We start from the raw sequence: 17,854 nt of genomic DNA on the forward strand, positions 1-17,854 counted from the left end.
GAAAAAGTTCAGTTCTCAGCAAGAAATAGTTAGTCAAATGATTATTAAAAGTATATTAAAATAGTAAAATGGTTAAAAGTACTAGATGTTACCCATTGTTCAGTCTGCCTCATTTTACTTCTATAAACTCCCTGATTGTCCTTTTAAATCCACTTTTACTCGTGTATTGCAATTTTTGTGCAGTGTGACATCTGTGCCCTGGAACTGCCTAATGCTGTTTTATTTTGATCATCACCATATGTTGGGTTTCTGCCAGATTGACAAGTTCATTAACCATCACTCTTAATTACATATCCATTAATTAAGATATTTCCCATTAGCAGTGTGACTGATCCACAGTTTGTGAGCAGGCCAAAACAGTTGCTATGTGTCAATCCTTTATGTTCAAGCCACAACAGTGCACTAAAACAAAATTAACAGACTGAACTTGATTAACAGACTAACTTTGATTTACTTTCTCATTGATTTACTTTGACTTTGTGCTTTATCAAAGAAAAGTGCCTGGCTAATTGGTATAATAACCCTTTACAGTAGATACACTGCTTTTGTGTGAATAAGGCCTGTGTACATTTATTGATAGCATGATCATATCTTCATTAGTTGTATTGTTAATTTACACAAATAACACATTGGAAAATATTATCACACTACAGGGTCTATATGCCACCACCCTAAAACATATAAATGTAATGTCACTGTATTTTTATTGTATGTAATAACGTTAATCAGTGAGCCTACTCAGTAAATTACCCCTGGTGAAAACCCCTGCTGGGTTAATACAGTACGTCACATATCTGCCCTAACCATTTATCCGCCATGATTAACCTGTTCAGCAACGTTACTTTATTATTGAACAGAGATTAGTTCAGATATTGTAGATCCTACCAAAGTTTTCCTACACTGGGTTGTATGTGCTCCATGCACTGACATTGCTGGTAGTGTCACGTGAGCTGTTCAGTCTGCCGATATGTAAATAAATCCTGTTCACCTGTGGGGTGTATCAGCTTCAACCTCTGTCTCGATCTCTTGCCTGTCACTCAGCAGCGAATGCACGCATCCATATGGCAGACGGCTACTTTGTCACAAGCATTAATACCCTGTATCTTTCTAAACAAGGCATTTAGGGGAGCTCTCTAATAAAAGCTGAATCTCAAAACAATAGTTGTGTGAACATAGTAATTGTTACAGTTGTGTATAATGGTATTTAAAACTTTTTACATATCCGCCCTTACTCTGGTCCCATCGCAGTCAGATATGCGACAGATTACTGTACAGAGTTAAAGAGCAACAGTATTTAGATCCAGCGCCATTTAGATTAATAAACCAATGTAAGATACATAAATAATACATTAGCTTTGCCTCAACTTTACCCATGTATACATACCCAGTAGCATGTTATTATTTACTTCACAGTACATCCGAGCCATCAGTATATATCTCAGTGTAACTGGACACTTAAAAAAAAATGCAGCAGTGTAATAGTAACAATTGCACGTTTTTTCTAGTGAAATTTACAGAAAGTTCACTTGCGTTCCCTGAAAGTACTGCATTTTTTGTGATTTTACAGACATTTTAATAGTATGGACAGTACAGTACATATGGTTAGGTCTGAATTTATCAGATGCAATTAGTGGTATAATGCTTTTCTGTGTTGTGTTAAAACAAACATGTTACTATGTTCTGCAACACTTTTCAGAATATCATCAGTCATGACACATTCTGATGATTTATCTGTTCACATTTGGCTGTTCCCTTGAAGCATTCTGTATTAGATAGCCGTGTGTATTATTTCACTGTTCATATTATAGAAAGCCTCTGGAATTTGTAGAGATTTCTGGAGGCAGTAGGCCCACCCCAAAGAATAGGATGTTGGTATTAATTTCAGCTAATCTTTTGGGGTGTATTTAATTGATCAGTGAAAGATCTCAATACCACTGTCATTCAAACCAATCAATCAATAGAAAAATACAGACAGGCTTATATTCATTAACCAGAGTCTCTTGTTCATGCATGATTACTACTGGTGAAATAATTGTGTCATCACATAAAATAACTTGTTGGACGGTGTAACAATGCAATTACACATTAGTAAAGCAGTGTTTACATGTTTATTACCATGCAAGTACATAGTAGTTACCATACCGAAGCAATAAAGCACTGGTAATTACCCAGTTATTCTACTATATTGGCTATTCAAGCCCTGTTATCTAATACTAATCGAACTTTGTCATATGTTTTAATGGTACTTAGTGTATTTTGTATTTATTTACTAAAGGCATAATGAAGTCCATGTGATTTAATGAATTTACAGTAAGGGTGGGCAAACATATTTTTATCCAATGCCTCTGATTAGGAGTATGAATTTAAATAGATTGTTTAATATATTAAAATATCGTCCTGTTTTGAGAAGTGGTTTAACAGGACTAATAACATTTAATGCCAGTATGTTATTTATCAGTGCCTGTAAGAGTAAAAAAAAACAAACAAACTATTTGCTCAAAGTATTCAGCTCATGGTGAATTTACTGGATATCCAAGTGCTGCATGTCTTATGTTAACACCTGATTGATGAAGTCCTTAAGGAGGGATACTTAAGGGATAAAGAATCAGGAGCAGACAGCTTCATTGAAACAAGTTGTGCATCCACTGATTTTAACAAGATAGTTTCACACAAAACAAATACTATATTTAAATGTATTTTTAGATTAACTGTTGCATTAAGGATTTGATGACAGTTGAAGCATATTTATTAAGCTGTGCTTTGTGCTGGATAACACATGGGTTAGCTCAGAAACTAAAACTTCATAAGTTTAGGAAAACATCACATGTGATGTTTTCACACAAAATGTTTTTAATATGCCTGCCATGGATTTATTTCACAGGGCTTCTGTTTTTCTGATATCTTGGGTCCTCAAGCCTAAAGCTGTTATGGTGGAGTTGAGGTCCAAACTAAGCCTCAGTGTGGACTCCCTACTTTACCTATGACCTTTTTGTAGCTCAGTGAAGTATTGTATAGAACCTCAGGGACTTACAATATAAATGATTTGAAGCATAAAAATGCCTGGTGTGTTATTTCCATACACTTCAGTTGCAGTGACAAGGGAATCGCAATTGTTGTTGTCCTAAGTCACTGAAGAAATTCAAGCCACACTTTATGTATTTTGTGACTAACCAGTGATGAAGGTAGTTAATCATTTACATTAAAAATGCAAGCCTTGGGAACCCAATTATTTCAGAAATAAAGAATACCAGAAGCCCTGTATGTAATATATTTTCATTTCAGACTGCTTGCATATGCATACTATATTATTGTGCTGCTGAAGGGGTTTGGATATTAAAAAAACTATTTGGATATTGTTTTTTTTTTACTGCTTAAGATTGTTTGTTTGACTCTTTCCTTTTCCAAATGCAAGCAGTTTTTTTTTTAACTGTTTCACCTGATACATGTTTTTTTTTGTTTGTTTTTTTCCTTAACTAGTGAAAAGGTCCGTAGATTTTAAATCTAGAGGAGTTAAATTATTCCCAGGCAAAGAAAACAGCAACAAGTTTTCTATCTGTGAGTCTACCTTTTGTTACTTTATATGGTACATGTATGATTGTTGTGCTATTTGTATTGTCTAGGTGTGATACTCTTCTATTATTGTACAAACCATTGAAAAGGAAGTGTTTGTGTTGTGTGCATGAAGAATTCCATACTTGCCATCATTTGGAATCTGTTCAGCGGTGGTGGGGTTGGGTCATACACGCAAACACTCTATCATATAATGAACAGAACATGTGGTTTTCACTAACTCTACTGCACAGAATACATTTATATTTTTTACCCCAGTCAGACTGTTCAACAAATTACTTTCTTTATTTTGTTGGATTGATAGATGTCATTTTCATTTGCTGGACCCCACATACTGACTTTATATAAATTAAATATTCATATATTTATACAACTCAGAAGAATATTTGTTTTTCATGTTTATTTTTTCATTTCAGTTTCGTTATAGTTTTCAAACATTTTCCAGTTTCTATTGCTATTTTAAGGAACATGTTTGTTTTTTTTTGGCCTTTTTCGTTTTAATATATACCTCAGAAACATGAATAATGAATGCTGTACACAAATGAAGGGTGTAGCTAACTCCAGGGCTTCATGTTCCATTGGTTTCCACATTTTACTCTAAATCATACACATCAAATCACATCGCAGCAGCAGTGAGGAAACAATACACTTCTGCAATATGACTGGATATGACATATGTCAATAAACTGAGATCTGGTCTTGTGAACACAATCCCTGCAAGGCAGTGCAGTGCAACCCAAAGAGAGAGAGAAAAAAAAAACCAGAAAAAACAGTACGGGTGCAAGAGCGATCAGCCTAGAACTGTAAAGAATTTCCAAGGATAAATTTCGGGACTTTCTAACTGTGCATCAGGAGGCGGGGCATTTGCTAGGATATCAGAACTGTCCCGACCATTGGCATGTATGGAATTCTACCATGCAGTAGTTGTACTGAAATGTCCTTATTCTTTATACCCATAATCAATATATTATCTAAACCTCATCATTACGTCTTCAAATAACTTAAAGGATTAATAAAAACATTTTTGGAGGTTCTCTACACAAAACAAGAGTTAAAACAGTTATCCTTATTCAAATTCATTGCAGGAACAATTGCAGGATGTTAAAATATATATATATATATATATATATATATATATATATATATATATATATATATATATTAAAACAATTATTGTGATTTTAGATAACCGTGGAATTATTTTCACATGGTATATCAGTGATTTACAGATAAGGGTAATGCGTAATATTAACTTCCATTAATAACAGTTTTAACAAATTCTGTAATTACTTTATTATTATATATAAATTCATATTAAATAAACATCAAGTAATGATACATTCCACACATACTCATATTCGTGTTTATTTCATAGCAAATCAATATGGATGTAAAAATTCAGTAGGGTCATATAATGTAGAAGATTGTATTTAAATACATTGTTATTAATGGAAATTAATATAACGAGGGCCTCAATGAGTGCATTGGTCTATTTAGTGGCCGCACTTGCAGAGTTAGGAGTACAGAGAGCAGTAGTCGCTGTATGACATTTGTGGAGCATGAAAGTACAAACAAAAAAAAAATGTCAGACAAAGGGCAGCAAAGTCCTCTTGGCACACAGAAAAGAAAAGTTTTCTGAGAAGGAGCTGAGAGTCCTTATGGCTTAGGTCACTCAGCATGAAACTGAGTTGTTTGGAAAACCTTCAGCCAACATCAGTTATGTTAGTATCCTTAGGAAATGAAATGTATTGGCCTGCGCTTTTTAGCATGGCATCCAGAAACCCCTATACGTTCTAAAGTATGTCTGGAAAGTTCCACACTTATATGAAATCACACTCAAGAGCTTAAATTCAAGAAGCAGTCATATACATATATAGAACATGTACTGAGAAAGGTTTTCCTACTTCCTGGTTTTAGGATGCTGCAATATGGAATCTACTGTATTTCCATATGTGCTTGTTTGTCTTGTGCAATTTGTGTGCAATGTTTAATATTTACTCAAGCAATACAACATAATTCTATTTTATGGATTTAAATGCATGCTAACTAATGCATCGCAATACTAATTCTTGTCAACTTTTATTAGCTTTAATAACATTATTACAGTTCCCCTGTTTATTGTGCTGAGAATCGGCTGGTTCTTCGCTTGAGTTCAGGCATATATATACAGTACTGTGCAAAAGTTTTAGGCAGGTGTGAAAAAATGCTGTAAAGTAAGAATGCTTTCAAAAATAGACATGTTAATAGTTTATATTTATCAATTAACAAAATGCAAAGTGAGTGAACAGAAGAAAAATCTACATCAAATCAATATTTGGTGTGACCACCCTTTGCCTTCAAAACAGCATCAATTCTTCTAGGTACACTTGCACAGAGTTTTTGAAGGAACTCGGCAGGTACAGTGCCTTGCGAAAGTATTCGGCCCCCTTGAACTTTGCGACCTTTTGCCACATTTCAGGCTTCAAACATAAAGATATGAAACTGTAATTTTTTGTGAAGAATCAACAACAAGTGGGACACAATCATGAAGTGGAACGAAATTTATTGGATATTTCAAACTTTTTTAACAAATAAAAAACTGAAAAATTGGGCGTGCAAAATTATTCAGCCCCTTTACTTTCAGTGCAGCAAACTCTCTCCAGAAGTTCAGTGAGGATCTCTGAATGATCCAATGTTGACCTAAATGACTAATGATGATAAATAGAATCCACCTGTGTGTAATCAAGTCTCCGTATAAATGCACCTGCACTGTGATAGTCTCAGAGGTCCGTTTAAAGCGCAGAGAGCATCATGAAGAACAAGGAACACACCAGGCAGGTCCGAGATACTGTTGTGGAGAAGTTTAAAGCCGGATTTGGATACAAAAAGATTTCCCAAGCTTTAAACATCCCAAGGAGCACTGTGCAAGCGATAATATTGAAATGGAAGGAGTATCAGACCACTGCAAATCTACCAAGACCTGGCCGTCCCTCTAAACTTTCAGCTCATACAAGGAGAAGACTGATCAGAGATGCAGCCAAGAGGCCCATGATCACTCTGGATGAACTGCAGAGATCTACAGCTGAGGTGGGAGACTCTGTCCATAGGACGACAATCAGTCGTATACTGCACAAATCTGGCCTTTATGGAAGAGTGGCAAGAAGAAAGCCATTTCTTAAAGATATCCATAAAAAGTGTCGTTTACAGTTTGCCACAAGCCACCTGGGAGACACACCAAACATGTGGAAGAAGGTGCTCTGGTCAGATGAAACCAAAATCGAACTTTTTGGCAACAATGCAAAACGTTATGTTTGGCGTAAAAGCAACACAGCTCATCACCCTGAACACACCATCCCCACTGTCAAACATGGTGGTGGCAGCATCATGGTTTGGGCCTGCTTTTCTTCAGCAGGGACAGGGAAGGTGGTTAAAATTGATGGGAAGATGGATGGAGCCAAATACAGGACCATTCTGGAAGAAAACCTGATGGAGTCTGCAAAAGACCTGAGACTGGGATGGAGATTTGTCTTCCAACAAGACAATGATCCAAAACATAAAGCAAAATCTACAATGGAATGGTTCACAAATAAACATATCCAGGTGTTAGAATGGCCAAATCAAAGTCCAGACCTGAATCCAATCGAGAATCTGTGGAAAGAACTGAAAACTGCTGTTCACAAATGCTCTCCATCCAACCTCACTGAGCTCGAGCTGTTTTGCAAGGAGGAATGGGCAAAAATTTCAGTCTCTCGATGTGCAAAACTGATAGAGACATACCCCAAGCGACTTACAGCTTTAATCGCAGCAAAAGGTGGCGCTACAAAGTATTAACTTAAGGGGGCTGAATAATTTTGCACGCCCAATTTTTCAGTTTTTTATTTGTTAAAAAAGTTTGAAATATCCAATAAATTTCGTTCCACTTCATGATTGTGTCCCACTTGTTGTTGATTCTTCACAAAAAATTACAGTTTCATATCTTTATGTTTGAAGCCTGAAATGTGGCAAAAGGTCGCAAAGTTCAAGGGGGCCGAATACTTTCGCAAGGCACTGTAGGTTGGCCCAAACATCTTGGAGAACTAACCATACTTCTGTGGATTTAGACAGCCTCAGTTGCTCCTCTCTCTTCATGTTATCCCAGACAGACTCGATGATGTTGAGATCAGGGCTCTGTGGGGGCCATACCATCACTTCCAGGACTCCTTGTTCTTCTTTACGCTGAAGATAGTTCTTAATGACTTTCGCTGTTTGGGGTTGTTGTCATGCTGCAGAATAAATTTGGGGCCAATCAGATGCCTCCCTGATGGTATTGCATGATGGATAAGTATCTGCCTGTACTTCTCAGCATTGAGGAGACCATTAATTCTGACCAAATCCCCAACTCCATTTGCAGAAATGCAGCCCCAAACTTGCAAGGAACCTCCACCATGCTTCACTGTTGCCTGCAGACACTCATTTGTGTACCGCTGTCCAGCCCTTCGGCAAACAAACTGCCTTCTGCTACAGCCAAATATTTCAAATTTTGACTCATCAGTCCAGGAGCACCTGCTGCCATTTTTCTGCACCCCAGTTCCTGTGTTTTCGTGCATAGTTGAGTCGCTTGGCCTTGTTTCCACGTCGGAGGTATGGCTTTTTGGCCGCAAGTCTTCCATGAAGGCCACTTCTGACCAGACTTCTCCGGACAGTAGATGGGTGTACAAGGGTCCCACTGTTTTCTGCCAATTCTGAGCTGATGGCACTGCTGGACATCTTCCGATTGCGAAGGGAACTAAGCATGATGTGTCTTTCATCTGCTGCAGTAAGTTTCCTTGGCCGACCACTGCGTCTACGGTCCTCAACGTTGCCCGTTTCTTTGTGCTTCTTCAAAAGAGCTTGGACAGCACATCTGGAAACCCCTGTCTGCCTTGAAATTTCTGCCTGGGAGAGACCTTGCTGATGCAGTATAACTACCTTGTGTCTTGTTGCTGTGCTCAGTCTTGCCATGGTGTATGACTTTTGACAGTAAACGGTCTTCAGCAACCTCACCTTGTTTGCTGAGTTTGGCTGTTCCTCACCCAGTTTTATTCCTCCTACACAGCTGTTTCTGTTTCAGTTAATGATTGTGTTTCAACCTACATATTGAATTGATGATCATTAGCACCTGTTTGGTATAATTGTTTAATCATACACCTGACTATATGCCTACAAAATCCCTGACTTTGTGCAAGTGTACCAAGAAGAATTGATGCTGTTTTGAAGGCAAAGGGTGGTCACACCAAATATGGATTTGATTTAGATTTTTCTTCTGTTCACTCACTTTGCATTTAGTTAATTGATAAATATAATCTATTAACATGTCTATTTTTGAAAGCATTCTTACTTTACAGCATTTTTTCACACCTGCCTAAAACTTTTGCACAGTAGTGTATATATATATTACAAAACTGGAATTAAATGTAAGACTACCAAAGCTGCTTTGAAGTACAGTAAATTACTTTGGAATTCCCCCCTTGATTGTTATATTCTCAAATAATACATTGTAATAAGCATAAAAAAGCTGTCTGCAGGCAATTGTGCAGAAGAAAAGAAGAAAATGAATCTCCTGTATTGCTAGTATAGCCTCCAAATGTACATTACTAGTCCTTTAAGTCTGGCTTTCAGTGTTTTGTATGCGTTGTGCATGTATTGTAGAAAAGACTGTTCAATAATTATTGCACGATAATTCATATCAGGGGCCAGACTCCAGGAAAAAGCATGAACATACTGTTACTTATTCATGGAAATCTCCTTTTGATGGTTATATATATATATATATATATATATATATATATTGTGATAAAATCGCACTCACCACGGTTCGTTGCCCCTTTAAAAAACACTGACCCAACACAGAAATGGATTTTTAAAGCGCGGTTGCGCTATTTTTAATGAAACAAAAACAAAAATAAACAAAACAAACACCTGGCTCTCTTTGAGCACTAACTAAAACAAAACAGGAACCTAAACTAAACAGGACAGCTAAGCTGTTTACCTGTAACAAAACATAAACAGAACAACACACACAAAAAAGGCTTCACACTACCTTTTCTTTTAATTACGGCTGTACCCACACATCAGCACAGTCGGGCTTCTACCCTCTTCAGCAGCTGCCCAGAGCAGACTGACTGCTCTCCTTTTAAACCCTGCACCTGGCTCCAATTTTCAATAGTAGCCAGGTGCAGGTAATGATCAATCAATAAAACAATTAAACAAAAACAATTAAACAATTAAACAAAACAAAAGTGTGCCTTCCGCACATGTTTTTCCAGCAGAGAGGTTTTAACCCCCTCCCTGCCATCTCACAATATATATATATATATATATATATATATATATATATATATATATATATATATATATATATATATATACACACAATCTGAGACATAAGCTATCAGAATGTTCCAGCTTTAAGATGGAAAAGCTCAAAAACATATTTGACATGTCACAGACTGGTCCATGTCCATATATGAAAAGTCAAAACATCAACATGTTATAAATGGCGCATGGAAATGGATATGATTAAGGTTTTTACACCAAAGATACATCGCCTATTCTGGTTAATATATATATATATATATATATATATATATATATATATATATATATAGTCCTACGGTATGTATATGTTTCATGTACTGTATACCAAATGTCTGTTGTACTGTTTTACAGTAGGTATATATAAAAAGAATGACCCCATGCCAGACACTTGTATTTTTTATAATTTAGCATTTTATGTGAAAAGCAAAAAAAGTTGAATGCATTTTTAGATATGCCTTTCAAGAAAAGCACATAACTCTACTTTTTAGATACAGTGTAATATATTTTATTTAACTAGGCCAATCTGTTTAAGTTTCTTTTATTAATCACCATAAACATTTCAAAATTAACATTTTGGTTTAAGTATTGTTAGGTATCCGTAAAAATATGAAATGTAATAAGTTATAGTTACACAGACCTAACATACCACTATCACCACAGACAAAAACACACCTGAAAGAAATACAATGTTCCCCACACAACATATAGTTTTTTTTTTGCTCTAAACGTAGTATTTGTTGATGGTAACTGTTTTATGGCTAAACATCCATTCAGCATTACATACTTAGCATTTGGCTTAAATAAGTATTATTTTATTTTAGCTAAAATAACAACACATACTCATCTTCCACTTTATTATGAATACCCATCATCACCAAGCATTCAACTTGGGTGTCAAAAAGAGATGCGGAAATAAATCAACCAGATCTCAAACCAATCCTCTACTTGCCTTGCTGTTCACTCAGATGATTGTTATGTGATCTAAGTGGAATATTATCAAAGATTACTATATAGATCTTTCAGCCACACAGGGTGTACATTTCACCTGCTGTATTCTACGGCACATACCAGAGAAACTCAATTCATGACATCAGTCGTATAAAGTAGATCTATATGACTATGCGCATCTGTGTAAGAATGATATTGACACTTCTATTGGACGCTTCCAACTTTCTCCATCCTATAACCCTATATTGTCCTGTTCATATGGGCTAGTAGGTTTATGCCAGCGTAATAGCCTGTGCAGTGTAGGTAAGTAATTGCCTATGCTTTTTGTAAAAGAACAATATCTTAAAAGCCCAAGACAAATGTAAATCCTTGTCATGTCTGCTGCACTTCAATGTGTCATACAGACTATTCTTCCACAGTGTCTTTGATGTGTAAGTATCTTAAGATGCTTACAAACACAAATTACTGCAGACCAAATACCTTATCAGATATAGACATGGCTCGAATTGGAAGTACTGAATTACAGTATATTCCACTGCCGTGGTCCATGGTAGTATAGTTAATATATTTAGGCTAAATGTTGACCAGAAATAATCAGTACCAATGCCTTTAACAATCAGATAAGTGATCGGAGGGTTGTGGGTTCAATCCCAGGTGGAGGACACTGCTGCTGTACCCTTGAGCAAGGTACTTTACCTAGATTGTTCCAGTAAAAAAAAACAACAACAACTGTATAAATGGGTAATTGTATGTAAAAAATAATGTGATATCTTGTAACAATTGTAAGTCGCCCTGGATAAGGGTGTCTGCTAAGAAATAGATAATAACACTATGTAACACAATTTTTGTTGCTGGGTAGTAAGTGTTATTTCCTAATTGCTTATGCCTCAAAAGTATAGAAAATGGCTATTATTCCCCACAAACTTTGCTTTTGTGACCAGGACAGTGATATTTTGAAATTTACCTATTTCCAATGAGAAAACACGCGAATTTGTGTCTTTTCGTTCACATAAAGTCAGAAAAAAACAACATATGAATCCAAATTAACATGTATTTATACTAAAGTAATACAAAAATGACTACAAAAGATTTAGAAGTGAGTAGTTTTTCAAGATTTACGATTATACTGTAAATCACTTTCACGAATCAGCCCCCAAATGTAGTCTCCCATCATGTTCTCGTTATACTGTCCTTGGTAGCGGCGTTCAAAGTCCAGTATATCCTGGTGGAAGCGCTCGCCTTGCTCCTCCGAGTACGCTCCCATGTTCTCCTTGAATTTATCAAGATGAGCATCAAGGATATGGACTTTGAGGGACATCCTACAGCCCATTGTGCCGTAGTTCTTCACCAGAGTCTCAACCAGCTCCACATAGTTTTCGGCCTTGTGATTGCCCAGGAAGCCCCGAACCACTGCGACAAAGCTGTTCCAAGCCGCTTTCTCCTTACTAGTGAGCTTCTTGGGGAATTCATTGCACTCCAGGATCTTCTTTATCTGTGGTCCGACGAAGACACCGGCTTTGACCTTTGCCTCAGACAGCTTAGGGAAGAAGTCTTGAAGGTACTTGAAGGCTGCCGACTCCCTATCTAGAGCTCTGACAAATTGTTTCATAAGGCCCAATTTGATGTGCAGTGGTGGCATCAGCACCTTCCGAGGGTCCACCAGTGTCTCCCACTTGACGTTGTTCCTCCCCACAGAGAACTCGGTCCGCTTGGAAGGGTCCACCATGCAGAAGTAGCAGTTGCTTGAGTGGTCAGTGGGTTCCCGCCAAATTCTTGGGATAGCAAACTTCATGGCTCTCTTTTCCCCTCTGTACCATCCTACAAAAATACATTTATTTCACCCATGACTAATGTGTAAGAGATTCTTGCAACATTTTTCATATATGATATATTTTTTCAATAACATTGAAAATTGTAAAACATTTTAAAATTAAAAACTTTTACAATTTTAAAAATTTTAACAAATTTTATAACATAAAATTCTGAGCAACAATTGTCCATCTTACCTTCCAGAGTTTTTTTGCAGTGCTCGCAGGTGAAATGAGGTGCCCAGGGTTTGTCTTGATCCCCGACAGGCATGCCGAAATATGCCTTGTAGGCCTCACACATCTTAGCAGATTCTTCCACGGAGTACTTTTTCGCTCTTGTCATGATAAATTGGCCGCAGACATAGCAAAATGCGTCTGCCGGATGCTTGCAGCCTCTTGATGCCATCTCAGAAAAATGCAGATATGTATCCACTTAGGCAGCTGGAACTAAACTGAACTGGTGGGCTTAAGGCCCCTGTATTTATACTACTATTTATATTACTGGAAAGTTCTAGAAAGTTCTAGAAGTTACTCCAAATTTACTCAGCACTGAATCTATCTGGAATGTTCTAGAAAATAGGTAAATTTCAAAATATCACTGTCTTGGTCACAAAAGCAAAGTTTGTGGGGAATAATAGCCATTTTCTATACTTTTGAGGCATAAGCAATTAGGAAATAACACTTACTACCCAGGAACAAAAAAAAAAAAAAAAAAATTGTTACACAGTGTAATAATAATCCTAAATACTTAATAGCATCTTTTTTTGAAGTCATGAAGCACCCATTTTAAATGATACACATACCACTATATAACACAAGATTGACACCCTATCTATAGAGGCCATTTAATTCCCATGCATATATATTTCCCATGTATATAAAATGACCCTTGAGCCTAAAATGTGCCTTGCTAATTGTTTAACATGAACAGGCTTTTTAGTGGGCACTCATGTCAGTGTAATAAAAGTCCTATTAGCGATCTAGGCAATTTTTTTCTCTTAGGCGCACATGTGCACCCAAGTTAAAAAAAAAATATAGGTGCACATTGAAAAATGAGGGTGCACATAAAAAATAAATAAATACATTAATTTCTGATGAGTTTTTGAGGTAGTGAAATAATTGGTCATACACATGCACCTTAAACAAAATTAATGGTTGCACCAAGAACTTTTTTGGTCGCATATGTGACAGAATTGGGCACACTTAGAGGCCTGCTTACCGTATTAAGATGGCTTTCTTATGTCCACAATCAGAAAATGTGTGCTGTTGTGAAATACTTTATTTCTCTACAAAGAGCTCATAAAACAACCAATTCAGCTGATTGATGTAGCTATTGGTTATCCATGGTTCTCTGATTTACTTTAATATCTAAATTGAAATGACTACATTTCTACTTTATTTATAATTAAAATCTCCAGAATATAATATAAAGAATATCTCAATAAACACGGTATTAATATGTACTATATATATATATATATATATATATATATATATATATATATATATATATATATATATATATATTATATTGTTTAATTTAAATTGAGCAAGCATCGGTTCACAATGGCCAGCAAGAATTGCCATTATTTATCAACAAAGCAAACACAATATTGCACTATATAACATATATATATATATATATATATATATATATATATATATATATATATATATATATATATATATATATGTTAGTTACTGTATAGTATATCTTATTATACAGGTGGAATCTACAACCATTAGCACTGCCATCTAAGAGACTTATGTTGCTAAATATGGTGAAAATAAACTTTATTTGTAAACATGTTTGTTCTCTTTCACAGCCACCGTGTGGACATGAACACATATATTCATAAAAACTGAACATTTATATTTAATACAAGTGGTCCTAACGTACTTCTTGATCTTATTTATGTAATGGTACTTTTTGTGAATCAATATCCTTCCGTTTCATATACATGTACATCATAGACCCTATATAATTATCTGTTCCTAAGATTATGTCAGTATATTATAGGTTTTTCTACATGGAAACACAGGGTTATCTAAAATCAGAAAAGGAAAACGAATGAAAGTTATATACTGTAAAGGAAAATTGATATCTGTGGCAAAAATTAGACTGGGAATATTTCCATCCTTGACACCAACCATCTATCAAACTTTGAAAAGAAATTGTGCGTGATCAACTTCTATTATACAGAACAGGATCAAAGTTCAGTACTTAATTATGTTATTACAGTTGTTTGACACTACAGTATGAAGCAGTAAAAACCCATTAAAGAGGAACCAATCCGTTTTTTAATATGGCCTCATCTTATTCTTCAAGTAAATTTTGCTACACACTTGCTGCTGCAATTGGAAATCTACCAGTTAGTCAGTGAGAGCAGATGGATGTTTTTTTTTTACTCTTCACTTAGGAGAATGTTCAGCTTCTTAGATACTACTTTAATGAGAAATGACAACACCCATGTGGTAGAAGAATATTGCACCAATAAGAAAAGGGGGGGGGGGGGGCAGGGTTATTAGGAGCTAAAGAAATTGGAGATGCATTATGTTTTGAAAAGGATCAATGGGGCCTTTGAGAAGACATATCCCTCAATGGGTGCCCATTTCTGACACAGTTTTTAAAAGGTTTTGAGGAGTATTAACTGCTTCCCACAACCTGTTAAACTGAATGGATAGTTTTCAAGAGATGGACTAATGCCTGAAAAAAGTGGAGGTTTTAATGTGTTAAAAGATAATCGATCAAAACCTACTCAAGACATTTCTTCTGAAATACAGATGGTTGTTCATTACCCAGTTCTATAAATACATGCAGTATTCAATTGCACTTACATTATTCTTACTCTTTCTTGTCTCGTTCTTGTTTTAAGTCTTGACAATGTGTTATGCATACCATAATTAGGTGAAAAACTATAGAGATTAATATTGTCTTGACATGAGCACACATTTTACGTATTGCAATGAACATTTTAATTTTGCTTTTGCTGATGGTACGAACAGCACCATAAAAATATAAATAATATTAATATGTTATGCACTTCATCTCATCTCAAAATAAAAAAACAGTTTTTGAAACAAATAAAATACACATACCAATACAGATGGAAAGACAGAAACTCTAAAGCTGTTTAATACAATGTATAATACTTGTACTTGTATATACATTCTATATATGTATAATATGTAGGGCTGTCAAGCGATTAAAAAAATGAATCGAGCTTAATCTTGAGATTAAAAAAAGATTATCTCAGTTGATCGTGAAAACAGGGTAGCGAATATCAATGTGCAGTGTTTCAATTAGATAATTCAAAGAGAAAGTAAGAACTGACATACCATGGGATGCTGCCGATGGAAAGTGTTCAGAATAAAACATCTATGTCAAGTACTTATACATTTATGATTTTTTTCTTTTTAGAAGACACAGTTTGATCAGATCATGTAGCAGTAATTATTCAACAATTCAGGTTTTTAAAAGGTTACTGAAAAATGGGCACACGTGTAAATATAATAGTTTTTTTATCGCTGAAAACCACATGAAAAACAAAATGTTTCTCAGTCGGTTGACCATGTAGCAGCAGGTATGCACAGCCACTTGTATTAAATCATTTTTATTTACACCTTCAGATGCATTTAGAAAATGTCTCTACACATCATATATTCGTTATAATATAAACATTGAAAAATACAGTCACATTTCAATCAAATTAATCCTGTTAGAATTAAAATATTAGAGATGATCCACATTTATGCATAAAACATACTTTAATAAAATATATTTAAAAAAAAAACAATTCGTCCAGTTTTACATGTTCATTTTCCTTCAAAATGTTTATTTCTGTTAGGGTTACCATATGGCTCCAGATTAACCGGACGCTTTGAGACAGACCGGGATTTCAAAATTCCCCCTAAATTGAAAGTAATTCACGTATAAATGAGCTCCACCTTTGCTGAGATTAATCCTGCTGTGGTGGAATTGCTTGGGCGCAGCAAACAAGTCACACTGATCAGCTGCTTCTGATCAGATCTTAATGAACGAATAGCTAATTTATCGATAGAGCAACGAGATGATGATGCGATTGTATTTGCAGCTCTGGACTCTTGACCGGAGGGTTGTGGGTTCAATCCCCAGTGGGGGACACTGCTGTTGTACCCTTGAGCAAGGTACTTTACCTAGATTGCTCCAGTAAAAACCCAACTGTAAAAATGGGTAATTGTATGTAAAATAATGTGATATCTGTATAATGTGAAATAATGTATAATGTGATATCTTGTAACAATTGTAAGTCGCCCTGGATAAGGGCGTCTGCTAAGAAATAAATAATAATAATAATAATATGGGCGATTGAATTTTAACAAACAGAAAAAAATAGCGACTGGCTGCAATCCATTCTTAGTATAATACAATTATTTGACGCGCATGCGGGTATTTAAGCACCATTATTAACTGTAGCTAAGGATGGTTCATTTACACCTTCATTTATTTCAATTTAGGGGCAAGTTTGAAATCCTGTTCTGTCTCACAGCGTCCGGTTAATCTGGAGCCACATGGTAACCCTAATTTCTGTGAGATATTAAAATCCAATTCTCCAATGTGTTATGTGACGCTTCTGAATGTGTTTCTCACTTGAAAAAGTCATGCAGACGACACATGTGAAAGATATATTCTTTTTAGATATTGGTAGACTTGTTTTGTTTTTTAGTTGCAGCAATACAATGTGCTTGCCAACGGCAGCTTGCAAGCATGCACGCTTGTGCAGTTGGGATTAATTTACAAGTATGATGATAAATACTGTATCATGAAGATAAGTAAAATCATTCAGAACACCTAAGAGAGATTGTGCACAGAAACGTGTACTAATACATACTACCATGCCGGTAATACATACTACCATGCCAGGTGTGTGCTGCTGCTGTTGGTCAGGCAGAAGAAGAAAGATACAATAAGTTATAACAATTCAGACAATCACGATAGGGTTTCACATTTAGAAATAATAAAAGACATGCCTGCTTTAGGCATGTGATTGTAATCATCTGGAGTTCATTCTACTGTATAGGGATTGATATAACAAACCATAGCATTTCTCATTATAGTAGTCATATTATATTTTATATACAGTACATGATATTTGTGGTTTATACAATGCTGGAATGTATGATAAATAATTACTTTTTGCTTTTTTGTGGTACACTTCAATATCAGTGTTGCC

The 17,854-nt window shown here is 35.6% G+C and overlaps 1 protein-coding gene across 2 annotated transcripts in view; it reads left to right on the forward strand.

The window, feature by feature from the left end:
* Positions 1-17,854, forward strand: part of LOC117400350 (CUB and sushi domain-containing protein 3) — a 524,933-nt gene that overhangs the window by 269,238 nt on the left and 237,841 nt on the right. For both annotated transcript variants that reach the window (XM_059022384.1, XM_034000180.3), the window contains exon 7: positions 3,478-3,555. In XM_059022384.1, the coding sequence (XP_058878367.1) occupies positions 3,478-3,555 (78 nt within the window). The remainder of the gene's footprint in view (positions 1-3,477; positions 3,556-17,854) is intronic.

Source organism: Acipenser ruthenus, chromosome 4 (assembly GCF_902713425.1).
Source record: "Acipenser ruthenus chromosome 4, fAciRut3.2 maternal haplotype, whole genome shotgun sequence".
Taxonomy (NCBI): Eukaryota; Metazoa; Chordata; class Actinopteri; order Acipenseriformes; family Acipenseridae; genus Acipenser; species Acipenser ruthenus.